The sequence below is a fragment of the Trachypithecus francoisi genome, unplaced genomic scaffold, assembly GCF_009764315.1.
Source record: "Trachypithecus francoisi isolate TF-2019V2 unplaced genomic scaffold, Tfra_2.0 Lachesis_group12, whole genome shotgun sequence".
Classification (NCBI taxonomy): domain Eukaryota; kingdom Metazoa; phylum Chordata; class Mammalia; order Primates; family Cercopithecidae; genus Trachypithecus; species Trachypithecus francoisi.
This window is the reverse complement of record NW_022681457.1, coordinates 729,368-747,670: the sequence shown is the minus strand read 5'-3', so window position 1 is coordinate 747,670 and position 18,303 is coordinate 729,368. Positions and strand designations below refer to the sequence as shown.

At 57.5% G+C, this 18,303-nt stretch overlaps 2 protein-coding genes across 17 annotated transcripts in view; one reads left to right on the top strand and one right to left on the bottom strand.

Moving 5' to 3' along the window:
- Positions 1–8,720, top strand: part of ERCC2 (ERCC excision repair 2, TFIIH core complex helicase subunit) — a 21,876-nt gene extending 13,156 nt beyond the window's left edge. For 3 of the 7 annotated variants that reach the window (XM_033223657.1, XM_033223658.1, XM_033223656.1), the window contains 11 exons: positions 944–1,013; positions 1,100–1,169; positions 1,273–1,374; positions 2,902–2,965; positions 3,779–3,900; positions 5,343–5,435; positions 5,519–5,591; positions 5,852–5,922; positions 6,018–6,161; positions 6,324–6,467; positions 6,897–8,720. In XM_033223657.1, coding sequence (XP_033079548.1) covers positions 944–1,013; positions 1,100–1,169; positions 1,273–1,374; positions 2,902–2,965; positions 3,779–3,900; positions 5,343–5,435; positions 5,519–5,591; positions 5,852–5,922; positions 6,018–6,161; positions 6,324–6,467; positions 6,897–6,989 — 1,046 coding nt within the window. In that variant the 3' untranslated portion in view covers positions 6,990–8,720. Of the gene's footprint in view, positions 1–943; positions 1,014–1,099; positions 1,170–1,272; positions 1,758–2,901; positions 2,966–3,778; positions 3,901–5,342; positions 5,437–5,518; positions 5,592–5,851; positions 5,923–6,017; positions 6,162–6,323; positions 6,468–6,896 lie in introns of those variants that run through there. The other 4 variants (XR_004440415.1, XR_004440414.1, XM_033223659.1 and 1 more) reach the window with 4 other exon arrangements.
- On the bottom strand, positions 7,120–18,303 carry KLC3 (kinesin light chain 3). 10 transcript variants are annotated; one of them, XM_033223667.1, is made up of 14 exons: positions 18,184–18,297; positions 14,071–14,168; positions 12,397–12,662; positions 11,420–11,650; positions 11,016–11,082; positions 10,372–10,591; positions 9,798–9,885; positions 9,621–9,722; positions 8,955–9,128; positions 8,100–8,190; positions 7,985–8,022; positions 7,799–7,896; positions 7,551–7,614; positions 7,122–7,301 (listed from the first exon to the last, which is right to left on the bottom strand). In XM_033223667.1, the coding sequence occupies exons 3-14, from the start codon at positions 12,652–12,654 to the stop codon at positions 7,230–7,232; spliced, it is 1,503 nt and encodes a 500-aa protein (XP_033079558.1). In that variant the 5' UTR covers positions 12,655–12,662; positions 14,071–14,168; positions 18,184–18,297; the 3' UTR covers positions 7,122–7,229. The 10 variants fall into 10 exon arrangements, 9 of the variants coding, with proteins under 9 accessions (XP_033079552.1, XP_033079556.1, XP_033079555.1 ...); XR_004440416.1 differs by having other exon boundaries at positions 7,259–7,301; positions 7,551–7,618; positions 7,798–7,896; positions 11,016–11,085; XM_033223661.1 differs by having other exon boundaries at positions 7,120–7,614; positions 11,016–11,085.

Sequence of the window (18,303 nt, the reverse complement as noted above, 5' to 3'; positions counted from 1 at the left end):
TTTCCAGGCCACATGGGACCAGCAAGTGTAAACATGCCGGGGGGACTGAGCCTGCTGATTTTTGAAGGTCAGGCACCAGGCCACTGGAGGCGTGTGGGGGCCATGGGAGGCTTCTGCGGGGGGCGGAGGTGATATGGCCGGGCTCAGGTTTCCATAGGGCCCCTCTGGCTGCCGTGAAGTGAGCAGGGGATGATGGGTCCAGGCAGGAGGTGATGGTGGCTGGCCCCAGGTGGGGTCGGGGGCAGTGGTCAGATTGCAGGTAGGTTTTGGAGGCAGAGCTGCCTGGCTTTGCTGATGGCTTAGGTAGAAAGGTTGTGGGAGGCCAGGCACAGTGACTCATACTTATAATCCCGGCACTTTGGGAGCCTGAGGCGGGTGGATCACTGGAGGTCCCCCATCTCTACTAAAAATACAAAAATTAGCTGGGTGTGTTGTAGGGGGGTGTACCTGTAATCCCAGCTACTCAAGAGGCTGAGGCAGGATAATCAATCACTTGAACCCAGGAGGCAGAGCTTGCAGTGAGCTGAGATCGCGCCACTGCACTCTAGCCTGGGCTACAGAGCGAGACTCCATGTCAAAAAACAAAAACAAGGGTCCTGGGAGAAAGCTTAAGGCTCTGGCTCCTGGCTTTGGTGTGGGTGCTGGGGGGCCCTGCAGTACTGGGAGAGTGATCAGTGGGCGGGGCTGTGGCGCTCTCTACTTGGGATCCTTCGTGAAAGTTTGCACAGGTGTGGGCCCTGTGGAGAGGCAGAAAGACTGGGGTGTATTTTAGACTCAGATGCCTAGTTTGGGGCTTAAGCACCTCATGTTTGGTCCCATTCACTCCCGGGCAGTATGGGATGGAGATTGGGGTGAAGCAAGGGAGCGGGAGAGGGAATGGCTGAGTGGGTGCCGCTGTGGCTGTAGTGGGGGAATCTCACCCATCCTTGCCTGCCCTCTGCAGGCTTCACCATCATCATCGAGCCCTTTGACGACAGAACCCCAACCATTGCCAACCCCATCCTGCACTTCAGGTGGGACCCTGCCCGGTGGGGGTGTGACTGCACTGTGGGTCAGGGGCCCTGCCCTCCGGGCCCTCACCGCCCTCATCTCTCTCCAGCTGCATGGACGCCTCGCTGGCCATCAAACCTGTATTCGAGCGCTTCCAGTCTGTCATCATCACATCTGGGGTGAGGACCCTTCTCCTGTTCCTCCCAGTCCCTGGCCTCCCTCCATGGGCCTCCTGGTCCCTGCCCAGTCCTGCTGAGATCCCTCCCACTGTCCCCCCTACAGACACTGTCCCCGCTGGACATCTACCCCAAGATCCTGGACTTCCACCCCGTCACCATGGCAACCTTCACCATGACGCTGGCCAGGGTCTGCCTCTGCCCTATGGTGAGTGGGAGAGGCTAGGGCTGGGACTGGGAGGGGAGGTGGGAGCAAGGGGCCGCCCCCCTTCCTTGGCTTCCCCCACTGCTCAGGCAGGAGAGTTTTACATTGAAGAGGCTGGGTGTGGGACTCAGACAGACTTAGGCTTGATTCTGCTTCTCTGTGGGTACAACTCTCAAGCCTCAGTTTTCTCATCTGTGAAATAGGAATGTATCCTCCCTGATCTCCCAGGCCGGTTGAGAGGATTGAGAGAACTGGGGTAAAACACTTAGGTAGCCCAGGGTCTGGCACAGGTAGGCACTTAGTCAGCATCTTGGTTAACATGGCTTTGCCGGGTACATGGTCTGGCTGTGACCCAGGTAAGTGGGCCTTGCTGTCCATCTCCATCTCTGTAACATGTGCATGTCAACATGGGCCCTCAGTCCCTTATCTGAAGTCCCAAGGCTGGTTTTTTGTTTTGAGACAGACTCTTGCTCTGTTGCCCAGTCTGGAGTGCAGTGGCACGGATCTCAGCTCACTGCAACCTCCGCCTCCTGGATTCAAGTGATTCTCCTGCTTTAGCCTCCTGAGTAGCTGGGATTACAGGCGTGTGCCACGACTCCCGGCTAAATTTTGTATTTTTAGTAGAGACAGGGTTTCACCATGTTTGCCAGGCTGGTCTCAAGTGATCTGCCCACCTGGTCCTTCCAAAGTGCTGGGATTACAGGTGTGAGCCACTGCACGTGGCCATTTGTTTTGGAATTCAGAATTTTCCAGCCTTTAGAGACAAGGCATATGCTATGTGATGTGTGATGCCCCCAGTGGGGTCTGGGTGGCTCCCCCGAGTCAAACTCCTATTTTGGCAGTAAAAGATTTGGAAGCATCACATGAAGGAGTAAATCAGGCCTCTGCAGAGCAACTCAGGGCAGGGCAGGGTTTGCTACTTAATGAGTTTGTGCCCAACTGGAAAAAGAAATGTGTTCAGAGCTTTTGGCTTTTGGAGTTGCCTGTCAGAGGTTGTGGACCAGTAATGACCACCCACTGCATCGTGGTTGTGTGAGGTTGCCTGCTGGCGGGGATGCCCACCGGCATAGTGAGGGGTGTTCTTTGGGATCCGGCTGGCCTGGAGCCTGGGGCTGGCTAGAGTGTAGCTGCTGGTGGAGAGTGTGGACAGACTCGGGTCCAGTTCCATCTTTGCCACCTATTTGCTGTGTGACCTTGGGCAGGCAACTCACCTTTTCTGAGGCCAGGTCATTTGTGCAATGCAGATAACAGGGTAGCTGAGGGTTCATTCAATGACATTGTGTTTATAAAAAGTTTAGAGCAGACTGGGTGTGGTGGCTCACTCCTGTAATCCCAGCACTTTGGGAGGCCAAGATGGGACGGTCGCTTGAGGCCAGATGTTCAAGACCAGACTGGGCAACATGGTGACACCCTGTCTCTATTTAAAAAAAAAAAAAAAAAGCTTAGAACAGCACCAGCAGGTGGTCAGCACTCACACACTGGAGCAGTTGCTGCTGCCTCGCTTATCATGACCTCTGTTGCTCTCTTCAGATCATCGGCCGTGGCAATGACCAGGTGGCCATCAGCTCCAAATTTGAGACCCGGGAGGATATTGGTATGATGCCAGTGGGGCTGGTTTCTGTGGGTTCCAAGAGGGAGGTGTATCAGTCAGATGGGCTGAGTCACGCTGCTGTAACAAATATCCCTGGCCTTAGTTGCTTAGCCCAGAGCTTCCTTCTTGCCCATGGGACACGTCCACTGTGAGCTGGTAGGGGTCCTGCCCTGTGTCTCCTCACCTGGGAACCTCCACCGCTGGGTGCGTCAGAGGCAGCATGATGTGACAGGTGGGATCACAGCGGTCACAGTGAATTGTGCACTGGTTCCTAAGGGTGCTCCCCTGGAAGTGACACATGGCCTTTTTTTGAGACAGAGTCTTGCTCTGTTACCTAGGCTGGAGTGCAGTGGCATGATCTCGGCTCACTGCAACCTCTTCCTTGTGGGTTCAAGCAGTTCTCATGCCTCAGCCTCCCAAGTAGCTGGGATTACAGGCGTCTGCCACCACGCCAGGCTAATGTTTGTATTTTTAGTAGAGATGGGGTTTTGCCATGTTGGCCAGGCTGATCTCAAACTCCCGACCTCAGATGATCCACCCACCTCGACCTCCCAAAGTGCTGGGATTACAGGCGTGAGCCACCGCGCCTGGCCCCTTCTGCACTGATTTCATTGGCCATGGCAAATTACATAGCCAGGTGTGACTTCAGGAAGTGGCAAGGAGGGTCCTCAAACACGCCTGGGAGGAGGAGGAAGGGGATGTGTGTGAATAGCCTGACAGCCAGCCTCAGTGGGGTTTCCAGAAACTCCTAGTTCGAAGACAGAGAAGGGGGGAGGACCTGAGCCAGGAGAGGGCCTAACCTCTGACCCCTCGCAGCTGTGATCCGGAACTACGGGAACCTCCTGCTGGAGATGTCCGCTGTGGTCCCTGATGGCATCGTGGCCTTCTTCACCAGCTACCAGTACATGGAGAGCACCGTGGCCTCCTGGTATGAGCAGGTATGCCTGGCTACCCCCTCCCTGCACTTATTCTCCTCAGCCCCTGGCACTGCAGGAGGGGAGTCACCTGCTCTCCTCAGCCCCTGGCACTGCACTGCTATGTCAGCTTCATTCCTCTTACCCTCTGATGGTGACAGGTGTCCTGTATGACAGGAGAGTGCATGCAGCATGTAGGAATGGGGTGTAAGCAGCACACACTCTATGCCCCGCCCCCAGTACATCAGGCTGAGAACACAGACATAAGCCCCAATGTGGGCCCCTCCCTCAGAGGAGTACCCTGTGGCAGAGTCACCCCCACCTTCTAGGTTCCTTGCTCCCCTGCTGCTCTTTGGGGCTACCCCATCCCTGTATTCCTCCAGCACAGATGGCCTGGTGGGGAGGCCCAGGTAGCAGGTGTGACTCTATCTAGGTTAGAGGAAGGTTCTAGAGAATCAAGGCTGGACTGGGACTCAGGGCAAAGCCTCTCAAGGGTCTGCAGGAGCCTCTTCAGGGAAGTAGGCAGAGGAGGTCATGGGGCATTCTGGAAACAGGGCTCACCACAGCCAGGCCCTGGGTGGGAAGGGAGGCCACTCTGCACTTCGTGCCTCTGAGCACACCATGGCCAGGCTCTCAGGAGTGGGTGAAAGCACTTTGGGGTGAGGTGAGTGAACTTGGCTAATCCAAGTATTGGAATGGCACTCATGGAGGCAGGAACCTCATCCTCACAGCCAGGACATTGGCCTTGTGCTTCAATAGGTGGCTTCCACACGGTGGAAAGGTGATCCAGTCCCCACAGCCCAGGTGCCTTTTGTGTCCTATTTAAGACACCTTTGCCTACCCCAAGGTCATGAAGAGAGGCTGCTGTATTTCCTTCTAGGAGCTTGTGGTTTTAGCTTTCACATCTAGGTCTATGAGGTACTTCAAATTCATCTTTCTATATGGTGTAAGGTAGGGGGTCAAGGTTCATTTTTTGGTTCCATTTGGAAATCCACTTGCTCCAGTAAAACTTCTCCCCACTGAACTGCACAGGTGGCTGTGTGCTTCTGAACTCTCCATTTTGTCCCACTGGTCTGTGTCTGTCCTTGCCCTGGCTCTACACTGTCTGTATTGTAGTGTCATATGGGAAGTCTCAGCAGCCTCTGATTGACTCTGCCTGCCTCACAGTCAGTCCCTCCACCAGTCGCTGGCAGGGGATGGGGTGCCCTGATTGGCCACCCCCTTGGGCCACATGCCTGCCCCACTTATCCAGCAGTGATTGGTTCCCCACCCAGATCACTGAGTTCCCCCCCGAAGAAGTAAGGTTGGACAATTCCACCCTCCCTCCCCACATCTCAGATGAGCCAGCTGAGGCCCAGAGAAATGGTGATGTAGGAGTCCCTGGGAGAGTTGGATATAACCAGGATGGCCATGCCCTGAACCCACCCTCTGCCACCCCCACCCTGACCTCCCTGGGTCCTCCCCAGGGGATCCTTGAGAACATCCAGAGGAACAAGCTGCTCTTTATTGAGACCCAGGATGGTGCCGAAACCAGTGTCGCCCTGGAGAAGTACCAGGAGGTGGGTGTGTGAGGCCAGCGTGGAGGGGGTGGGGAGGTGGCTCCAAGGAGTGACCCAACTTGCATCTTGCCTCCCTACCTCAGGCCTGTGAGAACGGACGCGGGGCCATCCTGCTGTCAGTGGCCCGGGGCAAAGTGTCTGAGGGAATCGACTTTGGTGAGTGGACTCGCTCTTCCTCCCCAGGTGTCTTCCCAGAGCTCTCTGGAACACCTGCCCGCTCTGCTGTCTGCTCCCGCGGGGGACCACCCACCCACAGCCTGGGTGCACAGAGGGACCCTCCCCTCTGTCCCTAGGCACCCGGCGGGAGCACACCCTCTCTCTCCCACTCAGACACAGCATCCTGGGGCGCGTGAGGCTGTCCCTGTCCCACCAGCCACACTTGTAACTCCCCTCGACCCCTCTCCTCTGCCCACCAGTGCACCACTATGGGCGGGCCGTCATCATGTTTGGCGTCCCCTACGTCTACACACAGAGTCGCATTCTCAAGGTGAGTAGCTCTGGCTCCCAGAAGTCCCAAAGTGTTAGGGCCAGGGGAGGGATGGCTCCCCCACCTCCCCAGCTCCTCGTCCTTCGTTTCTGCAGGCACGGCTGGAATACCTGCGGGACCAGTTCCAGATTCGTGAGAATGACTTTCTCACCTTCGATGCCATGCGCCACGCGGCCCAGTGTGTGGGTCGGGCCATCAGGGGCAAGACAGACTACGGCCTCATGGTCTTTGCCGACAAGGTGCAGGTTCAGGGGTGCCCCTGTGCTCCCACCCCAGCCTCCAAGAACCAGGCTATTTGCCCGTTCATTTCCCAGATGGGGGGTGTCACAGGGTGGAGGGTGGCCCGGGCTCCCCAACTCAGGTCCTGACGTTCTCTCCCTGGCCTGTGCTTCTGCCCACAGCGGTTTGCCCGTGGGGACAAGCGGGGGAAACTGCCCCGCTGGATCCAGGAGCACCTCACAGATGCCAACCTCAACCTGACTGTGGATGAGGGTGTCCAGGTGGCCAAGTACTTCCTGCGGCAGATGGCACAGCCCTTCCACCGGGTGAGGCCTGCATTCCCCTCCCAGCATCCTCCCAGGCTAAGCTCCTCCTCCAGAAAGGCCCCTTGGATTCTCCCCCACCCCAGCTTGTCCTCCTGCCCTCTACGGAGAGAAGTTTATTGTGCATCTACATGCCAGGCTCTGGGGGGTAGGGGGAGATTCAAGGGGCCACAGATGCCAGCAGGTGGCCCAGGCAAGGCGGGGTGAAGAGGTACCAGGCATTGAGACTGTGCTGGCCTGGGGAAAGCCCATCCTCTGACTCCCTGGCTGGCTCTTATGTTGACAGGAATGGCTCTGGATTATACTGACACCTCCAAATTCAAACATCCTGGCCCTCATGTCTCAGACCCCTAATGCCCGTCAGGGAAGTACAGCAGCTGCCTAGGCCTCTTCCTGACAGTGCCCCCCCTTACTTTCCTCTGTTCTCTGCAGGAGGATCAGCTGGGCCTGTCCTTGCTCAGCCTGGAGCAGCTGGAATCAGAGGAGACGCTGCAGAGGATAGAGCAGATTGCTCAGCAGCTCTGAGCGGGGTGGGCAGGGCCATAAATGGTTCCTGGTGACTCCTGAGTCTTGCCTGGCCCTGGGTCCCAGCAGCTCCGAGGCCGCAGCAGGGGTGGTGCTGGAAGGTCTTATGAACTCAGGTGACATTCCTCACTGTCATATCCATAGCCTTTAATCACAGAAGAGGGCAGGGGGCGTCTAAGAGATGATAGACCCCTCCCGCACTGTTCCCGAGAAGCTGAGGCCAACACAGGTCACTGGATGTTAGCGGGGGCTCAGGTCCTGGGTGCTGGCGCTGAGGGTCCGAGGGGCCTTGTCCAGGTGCCAGCTGGGGAACTGGAGACAGGCACAGGGGATGGTTGGAGGGGAGGTGAGGGGCAGGTGCTACGTCCAGCCTGGCAGCCCACTGTCTACCCATCTCACCTCTACCACAAGTAAAACCCATCTTTGCTCCTGTCCTGGGTCTCTTCCAACACCAACCCACCACCTGCTGACTCTGATGCCGGCCCAACCGCCCTGCTTTTGCCTTATCTCTGCACCTACCCACATGGCCCCACTCCATTTTTGACCCAGGTGTCCCCTCACCTGAGTCCCAGGAGCCCTTGGGCCATCCACATTCAGTGTGTTGAGCGACGTGGCTCTCTTCATTCTGCAAAGGGGGCAGCAGGGAAGAAACGAGTGAATCCAGGATGGAGCTTTCCAGCACAGAATTTGATCTGTGTGTATCACAGGGGAGATGGGAGCCATGGAAGGTTCTTGAGCAGGAGGGGGTGGGGGGTGGGCTATGAATTCTGCTGATGTCAGGGCTCTTCGCCGACCTGATCAACACTCACCCCGCCGCCCCCTCGCCTCGGAGACGGGAGACCAGCTTCTCACTTCCTCGCCGGATAGACTCGCGGATTTTAGAGAGAGAGCTGCTGCGGCGAAGGGCCTGGGGAGGGGCAGGGATGCTGCTCAGTCCCCCGAGCCCATGCAGTCCCCACGCCTTCCCCAGGAACCGAAGCACAGCCCATCCTCACCTGTTCCGTGTCACCAGCTGTGCCTGTGTTGGGGGCACCTAGGGGAAAGATGGGGGACACTGAAATGGGGACATAGAGAAGCCACCAGGAGGGCAGGCAGGGGCTAGGGGCTCACCGAGAGGGGCAGGTAGATCCTCCTTGTGGAGGATTTCTTTGTACAGCTCTTCCGCTTGTTGGTACTTGTTCTGTTTCAGGTAGGCTGAGGCCTGTGGAGAAGGGAGTGTCTTGGGTGATCTTGGCTCTAGTCTGGGAACTTTTCAGACCCCAGTTCCCAACACTGCCTCCAGTCCCACTTTTTTTTTTTTTTTTTTTGTAGAGACAGGGTCTTGGTATGTTGCCCAGGCTGGTCTTGAACTCCTGGCCTCAAGTGATCCTCCTGCCTTGGCCTCCCAAAGTGCTGGGGTTATAGGCGTGAGCCACCACGCCTGGGCCCAGTCCCACTTTCTAATGTGCTGACCTGGCCATATCCCTCCCCTGCCTAAAGCCTTGCCCTGGGGCAGAGTGGGTTTGGAGCTCCGTCCTACCTCCTGCCTGGGGGATGGAGGGCAGGCAACCTGTTTCTGAGCCTGCCTGTCTACTTGGAGCTGGTGGCATGGCCTCTGTGCCTCAGTCTTCTCACATGCAAAGTAGAGCGACAGCTCCCACCTCATAGGGACACTGTAAGAACTAGTGATGTGGGGACCGGGCTAAGAGGGGAGCCGGCCACAGTGAGCTCAATAAATGTCTGCTGCTGCCATCTGCGCCTGCCAGTTTCCCCTTCACTGACTGTCCTCTGGGTGCCGTGGACTTAACGCATTTCCTGATTCCGTGTTCTGTGCTGAGCCAGCTCCTGTGTCTGATGGGACACTTGCTCCAAGGGCCCTGCCTCGGGGGGACCCTCCCCCATGGTGCTCGCCCTGTATCCAACCACTGGGTGCCTCCCCAGGGCAGGACCCTCCCCTCCGGGCATACTTAGCCCCAGGGGCCTCACCAGGTTGTTCTTGGTCTTGGCCACGTTGGGGTCATGGGGCCCGCCCAGGGCCTCATAGATGCTCAGGGCCCGGGCGTAGTGCCGCTCCACGTCCTCAAACTTGCCCTGATTCTGGCACAGCAGGGCCAGGTTGTTGAGCTGCTTGGCCACATCTGGGTGGTCAGCACCCAGGACCTGGGGGCCAGGGGCCACAAGTCAGAGGCATCATACAGGATTGGTGGGACACGTGACATCACTTCTGTATGGCGGTCACAAGTTAGGGATTACAGGGCCAAAGCAGAGTGATCTGAGAGGTTGGGGGCTGGGGCACAAGTGACACTGTCGAGCAGGATTACTGAGGTCAGAGGCCATGGTGATCCAGAAACTCGCGGGGCACCAGGTGAGATGGGTAGGTCAGGGCTGGGCTTGTGCCAGTGGCCATGAGGGGTTGGAAAGGCTGTGGGGGGACCCAGTTGGGGGGTAGCATGTGAGGTAAGGCGAGAGGTCAGAGTCAGGGTCAAGACCAAACTGGGATCTCAGAAGGTCAAGGGTGATGGGTTGGGCTCCAATTGGAGTCTCCCAGTACCAAACGCAAGGGGCCCGAGGATCAGGGTCATGATGTAAGTGCTCAGGATCCACAGAGAGGGCTACAAGGGGTTCCTCGGGGTTGGGTAAGGGGGATGGGACCTTCTCTCGGATCTCCAAAGCGCGCTGGCACAGCGGCTCTGCCTCCCGGTAACGCCCGCGCTTCCCATAGAGGACGGCCAAGTTGTTGAGCGTGGCAGCCACCTGTGGGGTTAGGGGAGACACAGGTCAGGGATGGGCAGGCACGGCCCCACTTCGTCTCCCTGGGGCCCCACTCACCGCAGGGTGCTCGGGGCCCAGCGTCTGCTCCCGGATCTGCAGGGCATCATGGAGGAGGTCTGTGGCTTCTTTGTACTTGTTCTGGTCTCTGTGGGGAAGCCAAGGGATGGCAGGGGTTAGCCGGGGGTTGGGGCAGCTGCAGCCACAGGGTCTGGGCTGACCCTGGCAGGCCCAGGGAACCTGGCTGAACCAAGCATGGGTGGCACCCTTTGGGGGCCTTTTGTGGGCCCCTCCATACCTTCCAGTTCTCTAACACCAGGCCCTGTATCCCCAGACCTCTGCCAAGCCTCTAACCACCCCAGTTCTCTTGCCTGTTCTGTTGGGGTCCCTGGTGTCTGTGCTCTGACTCCTCTCTGCCTGGCTCAGTGCCCCTGCACCCCCCCAGATCCCTGGCCCACTCCCTCTTTGCCGTTCTTAGAGCAGGAGCCTTCCCTTCCTTTCCCATTCTGGCTGTCCCCTCCTCTGACCTCCCCAGGTGCTCCATGGTGGCAGAGGGGGCACCAGGGTCCCACCACTTGCACCCAATGGGTCCCTGCCGTTCCTGCCCCCTGCCATGGCCGGCCGCAGCTCTCACCGGTACACCAGCGCCAGGATGTTGAGCATGGTGGCCACGTCAGGGTGGCAGTGGCCCGAGCTGCGCTCCAGGTCCTCCAAGGCCTGGCGGCACAGGGGCACCGCCACCTCATAGCGGCCCTGCCCCGCGTACTGGATCACGAGGTTATGCAGGGTCCGAAGGCGGGCAGGGATCTCATAGCCACCCTGCTGAGCCGCTGCTGCTCCTGCGGCCTCAGGACCTGGGTGGGGCGGGGTGGGCTCTGGGTCACTGCAAGCCTCCTAAGCCTCCTGCCCCTCCATCCTCGCACGAGGAGACACACGCCCCAGACTGCCTAACTGGCCCCTGGGACTATGGGCCCCCATGTTAACTTCTGAGATTGTAGTCACTATCATCTAACCAGCTGGTGGGATGCATCCTGGCCTCGGGACAGGTACATGGCGGCATACCTGCCCTGCAAGATGTGACTACGGGGCCTGCCGGGCTCATGGCAGCTATCCTGTCTTCACAGCTCCCAGCCTCACCTGCCCACTGTCACATTCAGGGTCCTCCTGACCCTGCCCTCACCTCCCCATCCCTGCTCAGAGACTTTGGGGTCCTGCAGCTCAGAGCCCCCTCCCTACCCTGGCCCGCCATCATCTGTGGCATGTACTCCTGACACCCACCTTTCCTCTCCTCCTCCTCGCTGGGGAACAAGGAGGCCAGGCTGTCTCGGCGAGGCGGGGACTCAGACTGCTGCAGGGACAGGAAAGTGGGGGGCCGGGGGAGTGGGGGCTTGTTTTAGAGACTGGAGCCCTGGATCTATCTCAGGGTTTGAGGGAGGTGGTGATCATGAGTGTCAGGGGCCCCCTGGGGGACTGGTGAGGCCTGAGGGCTTCGGGGAGCAGCTAGTGGGGGCGTCTACGGAAGTTCTGGTGGGTCTGGGGGCTCTGTGGAGGGTTGGGGGACTAGGATTCTAAGGAGGGACTGTGGGATTCTAAGGAGGGACTGTGGGATTCTAAGGAGGGTCTGGGGAACTGTGGGGCTCTGTGAAGGGCCCAGCACCCCCACCTTGCCCTGCCCATGGCACCTGGGTCTCCGTGGGCGGGTCGTACTGTCGCAGCTGCCCCAGGAACTCCAGGTGGCGCTTCTCCTCCTCCAACTGGGCCACGGCCTCCTCGCTGGCCCGAAGCCGCCGCTGCGTCTCCTCCAGTTCCTCCCGCAGCCACACGTTCTCCTGGGCCAGCCGCCGGGCCTGTGAGCGCAGCCGCTGCTTCTCTGCCTCCAGTGCACCCACATGTGCTGACAAGGCCAGCAGCACCTGCCCAGGGTGGGGGTCCCAAGTCGAGGTTGGTTCCTACCCTGCCAGCCAGCCCCTGACCCAGCCCAGACCTCGAATCAGGCCGCTGCACCCCACTACTATGCACGACACCCCTAGATTCTGCAGAGACTCCACCAACGTGGCTCCACTGCCCTCAGAGGCTCTGAGGGGCCCCTCTGATTTTACCCCCGAAGTTGCCCTAAGATCCACAGTTTACTGAAGAATGCCATCTGGTTCAGGGGTCCCTGTCATATACAAGGACCCCCTAGAACTGCCAAGGGACTCCATCTCTGGCCTGGAGCCTCACCTTCCCAGGCCTCGTTCCCCTAGGCCTCCGCCTGCCCCAGATGTGCCTTTCTGCCATACTTTTTTTTTGTTGTTTTTTGAAACAGTCTCTCTCTGTCGCCCAGACTGGAGTGGAATGGCACGATCTCCACTCACTGCAACCTCCACCTCCCAGGTTCAAGTGATTCTCATGCCTCAGCCTCCCGAGTAGCTGGGATTACAGGAGCCCTCATGCCCAGCTCATTTTTGTATTTTTAGTAGAGATGGGGTTTTGCCATGTTGGTCAGGCTGGTCTTGAACTCCTGACTTCAAGTGATCTGCCCACCTCAGCCTCCCAAAGTGTGCCCCTCAGCAATAGTGAACCCCTCTCCCAGCCCCCTGCATATCTGTCCCCCTCATACCTGGCCCTCCCTCCGCCCTCAGTTAATCCTCTCCCAGTTCCCCAGCTGGCCCCCTCATACCTGGGCCTCACCCAGCCCCAGCTCGATGGCCTCCAGCGAGTGGCTCACCACCTGCTGCTTTTCCTCCAGCATCTCCAAGCCAGTTGCCGGGCCCTGTCCCGCCAGGGCCTCTGCCAGGTGCCCAGCCAGGCCACGGTGCTCTGTCCGCAGCGCCTCCAGCCCCTGGACCACTTGCCGCGTCTGCCGTACCAGCTCCTCAGGGCTCAGGCGCTCTGGGCCCAGCCCCGCACTTCCGGGAGCTGCCACCTGCACAGACATTGCTGCTCCTGGGGGGCAACGGTGAGGGGTTTGGGGAATCATTGCCCAGGCCAGTCAGTTGGCCCCCACCCTCTATTCCCATAATGGCCATCAGGACCCGTAACTTCTCCCCATCTCTTCTCTGCTCCACCCATCCTGGCCAGCCCTCTGCCTCCACACCCTCTCCATCCCAGTCTCCACACCCATCCCAGCCAGCTCTCATCTGGAACAGTCTAGTCTACCTTCGTCTGTCCTCCCAACCCAGGGTTCTGCCCTGAGGACAGTTCCCAAATCCTATGTGTAATTAACCAAGAGAAGGCAAACAGACAGGCTGGGGTCCCCCATTTGCTCTCAGCTCACCTGGCCACCTTCCCCACCCCAAGGCCCCTGGATACCCTGGCCCAGAGCTCCCGGTCGGCCGTGTGACCTGGGACCAGAGGCACCCTCCTCTGCCAGACGAGTGGGGCGGGGCGTGTGGAGGCGGCAGCCTCTGCGTGAGCTCATTCTTAGGGTGTTTTTGTTGGGAACCAGTCAGACCACTGGGGGTGGGTGCGGTGGGAGGAGAGGGCTGAGGGGCCAGGGCCCGCAGAAGCCCAGGAGGCCTCTAGGCTGGGGGGAATGAGGACGGGGCCATGTGTTGGCTCCCAGGCAGCAGATGGACTCTGGGGGAACAGGGGCTCTGCCCTCCTCCATCAGACAGGCTCAGCCAGCCCAGGGCCTGTCGGGACACACGTGTGATAGGTGTGGTCCAGGGATGTCACACTGGCCATGTGACAGCTGAGAGTCTGAAGCCCCGCTCATAGTGGGCAGGGGCCCCCCCTCTATGGGACTTCATGTGGTTGTATGTGGGTGACAAGGTCACAGAAACTTAGCTGGTGGTGCCCCTGGGGTCCTCACAGACACACAAACACACTCCTCAGAAACACACCTCACACACCCGCACCCTCCCTTCTTAAAGACACCACGCAGCATACGCATTTTCCTCTCCAAAATACAATTTCTTCTTAAAGACACCACGCAGCATACGCATTTTCCTCTCCAAAATACAATTTTTTCTTAAAGACACCACGCAGCATACGCATTTTCCTCTCCAAAATACAATTTCTTCTTAAAGACACCACGCAGCATACGCATTTTCCTCTCCAAAATACAATTTGACACACACACACACCCTCCCTTCTTAAAGACACCATGCAGCATACGCATTTTCCTCTCCAAAATACAATTTGACACACACACGCACTCTCCCTTCTCTCCAATACAACATGGGGCCAGGTGCAGTGGCTCACGCCTGTAATCCCAGCACTTTGGGAGGCCGAGGCAGGCAGATAACTTGAAGCCAGGAGTTTGAGACTAGCCTGGCCAACATAATGAAACCCCGTCTCTACTAAAAATAAAAAATAAAAAATAAAAATTAACCGGGGTGGTGGCACATGCCTGTAGTCCGAGCTACTTGGGAGGCTGAGGCAGGAGGATTGCTTGAACCCGGGAGGCGGAGGTTGCAGTAAGCCAAGGTCACGCCACTGTAATCCAGCCTGGGCGACAGAGAGAGACTCCATTAAAAAAAAAACAAAACCCATGATACACACACGCCCCCTCCCAGAAATACAGTGACACACACACACACTTCCTCATTGGAAACACAATGTAGGCTGGGTGCGGTGGCTCACACCTGTACTCCCAGCACTTTGGGATTTTGGCTGAGGCAGGAGGATCAGCTGAGCCCAAGAGTTCAAGACCAGCCTGGGAAACATAGCAAGACCCCGTCTCTATAAAAAAAATTTAAAAATTAGCCAGGTGTGAGGCCGGGCGCGGTGGCTCAAGCCTGTAATCCCAGCACTTTGGGAGGCCGAGACAGGCGGATCACGAGGTCAGGAGATTGAGACCATCCTGGCTAACACGGTGAAACCCCGTCTCTACTAAAAAATACAAAAAACTAGCCGGGCGAGGTGGCGGGCGCTTGTAGTCCCAGCTACTTGGGAGGCTGAGGCAGGAGAATGGCGGAAACCCGGGAGGCGGAGCTTGCAGTGAGCTGAGATCCGGCCACTGCACTCCAGCCTGGGCGACAGAGCAAGACTCCGTCTCAAAAAAAAAAAAAAAAAAAAAAAAAAAAAAAAATTAGCCAGGTGTGGTGGTGGTGTTCCTGGAGGCTGAAGTAGAAGGATCGCTTGAACCCAGGAGGTTGAAGGTGCAGTGAGCCATGATAGTGCCACTGCACTCAGCCTGGCGAGAGAGTGAGACCCAGTCTAGAAAGAAAGAAAGAAGGAAAGAAAGGGAATGGAAGGGGGAAGGGGAGGGGAGGGGAGGGAAGGGGGGAGGGGAGGGGAGGGGAGGGGAAGAGAAGGGAGGCAACATAATATACATTCTTCTCTTAGAAATAACAACATGAACTCGCTTTCTCCTATTAAATATACAATTCAATACAAATACCTACATTTTCCTTTTAGAAATACAACCTAAGCCGGGCGCGGTGGCTCAAGCCTGTAATCCCAGCACTTTGGGAGGCTGAGACGGGCGGATCACAAGGTCAGGAGATCGAGACCATCCTGGCTAATACGGTGAAACCCTGTCTCTACTTAAAAATACAAAAAAAACTAGCCGGGCGACGAGGCGGGCGCCTGTAGTCCCAGCTACTCGGGAGGCTGAGGCAGGAGAATGGCGTAAACCGGGAGGCGGAGCTTGCAGTGAGCTGAGATCAGGCCACTGCACTCCAGCCTGGGTGGCAGAGCAAGACTCCGTCTCAAAAAAAAAAAAAAAAAAAAAAAAAAAAGAAATACAACCTAAGACAACACACCAACTCAGGCGCACACATACACTATTCTTTCAAAAACAATCTGTATACAATCCCCTTCTGCAAATCCCACCTAACACACAGGTATATTCTCTTAGAAATAAAAGCCAAGCCTGGGCACGGTGGCTCACACCTGTAATCCCAGCACTTTGGGAGGCCGAGGGGGGTGGATCCGTTGAGGTCAGGAGTTTGAGACCAGCCGGGCCAACATGGTGAAACCCCGGCTCTACTAAAAATACAAAAGTAGCCAGGCGTGGTGGTATGCGTCTGTAGTCCCAGCTACGCAGGAGGCTGAGGCACGAGAATCGCTTGAACCCGAGAGGCAGAGGTTGCAGTGAGCCAAGATCACACCACCACACTCCAGTCCGGGCCACAGAGCGAGACTCCGTCTCAAAAAAAAAAAAAAAAAAGAGAAAAAGCCGACCCACGCAGAAACTAACTCTGTCTCTCGCACTCCCCAAATCACTCACATTCAGACCATCTCCTTGCACTTGACCGTGACACTCATTGTCCCCTGAACTCATACAACCCAACTCCCCACAATGTGCCCAACGCACCTCCAGATGCACACACTCCCAGGATTCACTGTGGATCCCTCACCAGTTTCCCCACTTCCTCTTCCTCCCCCTCCAGGCCTGGCCAGCAGGGACTCCCACACCTACACGCCATGCACTCATGAATACTTGGATTCAGTAGGAACAGAGAGCTGTGAATATGCGTAGAGGGATGCCACGTTTTCGCACGCTTCACTCGAGCCACTGCATCCACCATAGGCAGCCCAGCGGTTTCTGCACAGGTTGCACACGCACAATCACATACAGTAAGGGTCCTGTACATTTTGTGCACCACAGACTTGATCATTTTTTAAAAAACTAAACTATGCCCAGCTAATTTTTGGGTTTTTTTGTAGAGATGGGGTATCACCATGTTTCCCAGGCTAGTCTAGGACTCCTGGGTTCAAGCAATCCCCTCACCTCAGTCTCCCAAAGTGTTGAGATTACAAGTATGAGCCACTGCACCCAGCCAATCTCTATGTGCATGTGTATGTCACACCATACCTAGTCTCACACCTCACTCACAAACATCATAAATGGTTGAACTCACAACCACACAGGCTCATCAAGAGTCATCCTGACAACCACAACCATTCTTCACACAATTTTGCCGATGTAACAACCTCCCTCCATAATCTCAGACACAGCCTTACACACACCACTCCACAGCCAGATGGACAACCACAGCAACAAACACGGCTTAACCACAGCCATCCAGCACTCGGGCTGTGTCCCAGACACACAGCAGCTCCCACACTCACACAGAGCCCCGGGTGCAAAACTGCACAGCTGATAATCATAGGCACAGTCTCACACACCGATCCCTGGTGCTGACCCCCTTTTCCATCTGGTCATCTGCATCTCCACTCCTGTCTCCCACACTACACAGCCCCACAACAAACTCTCCATTGCACACCACTGCCAGCCACGGCATCAGCGCAGGTCACACACCCTCCAGTTCCTCTCTCCACACACACACGGTTTTACACACTTCCACACCTCACTCATCCAACCCCGAGGTTCCACACACACCGTCCCATGAAACACTCCCGCTTCTGGACACAGTTCCGCCCAGCCCCATACATCATCAGTGACAATCAAAAGTCAATCATAAGGGCCGGGGGCGGTGGCTCAAGCCTGTAATCCCAGCACTTTGGGAGGCCGAGACGGGCGGATCACGAGGTCAGGAGATCGAGACCATCCTGACTAACACGGTGAAACCCCGTCTCTACTAAAAAATACAAAAAACTAGCTGGGCGAGGTGGTGGGCGCCTGTAGTCCCAGCTACTCGGGAGGCTGAGGCAGGAGAATGGCATAAACACAGGAGGCGGAGCTTGCGGTGAGCTGAGATCCGGCCACTGCACTCCAGTCCGGGTGACAGAGCAAGACTCCGTCTCAAAAAAAAAAAAAAAAAGTCAATCATAGTCACCTATCATTGATCCAGTGCCACACACTATCCACCACGCACACACACCCCCCAACAGGCAGAAAGACAACCACAGCTGCACAACCTCTTGGTCAACATTCACACCTAATCCTACAACCAGTTCCACTCCCTGCCATAAACACAGCCACACACACAGCCACACACATGCACATCAGGCCAAGCAGAAAGTTGACTACAGTCGCACTCGCTCTTAGTCATAAAGTGCTACTGACAATCCGATTCTACACATACACCATTCCCGTCAGAAGTCGCCCACATTTTCACATTGCTGAAGGTGTCACATCGTACACACAGTCGCATCACAGGGTTACACGGAGGACAGTCGCTTTCACCCTCATACCCACAGCCTGACACACTCTTGCACACACACAAAGCCTCACACACACACACAGGCAGGCAGGCAGGAGGCTCCCATCGTGGCCCAGCCCCGCAAACCGCACCACCTTACCCTGGCCGGCCCAGCCCCGCGCACCAGGCTCACCCGCCGTCACAAGGGCCCCCTCCTCCCTCCCTCCCCCTAGGCCGCGCCCCGTCCTCGCTGTTTACCTGCGCTGGGGTGGGGGGCGCGCGGCCCCAGCCAGGCCTCCAGACCCCAGAGAGCCCCAGGACGGGCCAGAGGGTATCTGGGAGCCCCAAGGCCCTTCCCCGTCGCAGGACAAGCGGGCCCAGGGTTGCTCCAGGCCCCATCCTCACCCTTCGCTCCCGCCCCCCATCATCGCGGCTCTCCGAGAGTCCCGCGCCCCACTCCCGGCGCCCACCTGACCGCGGGCGGCTCCAGGCCCCGCTTCACCCCACTGCGCTCGGTCGCGTCCCGCAGGCCAGGCACACCCAGCCGCTCCCGCTGCGCCGGGCGTCTGGGACCGCGGGCGGCTCCTCCG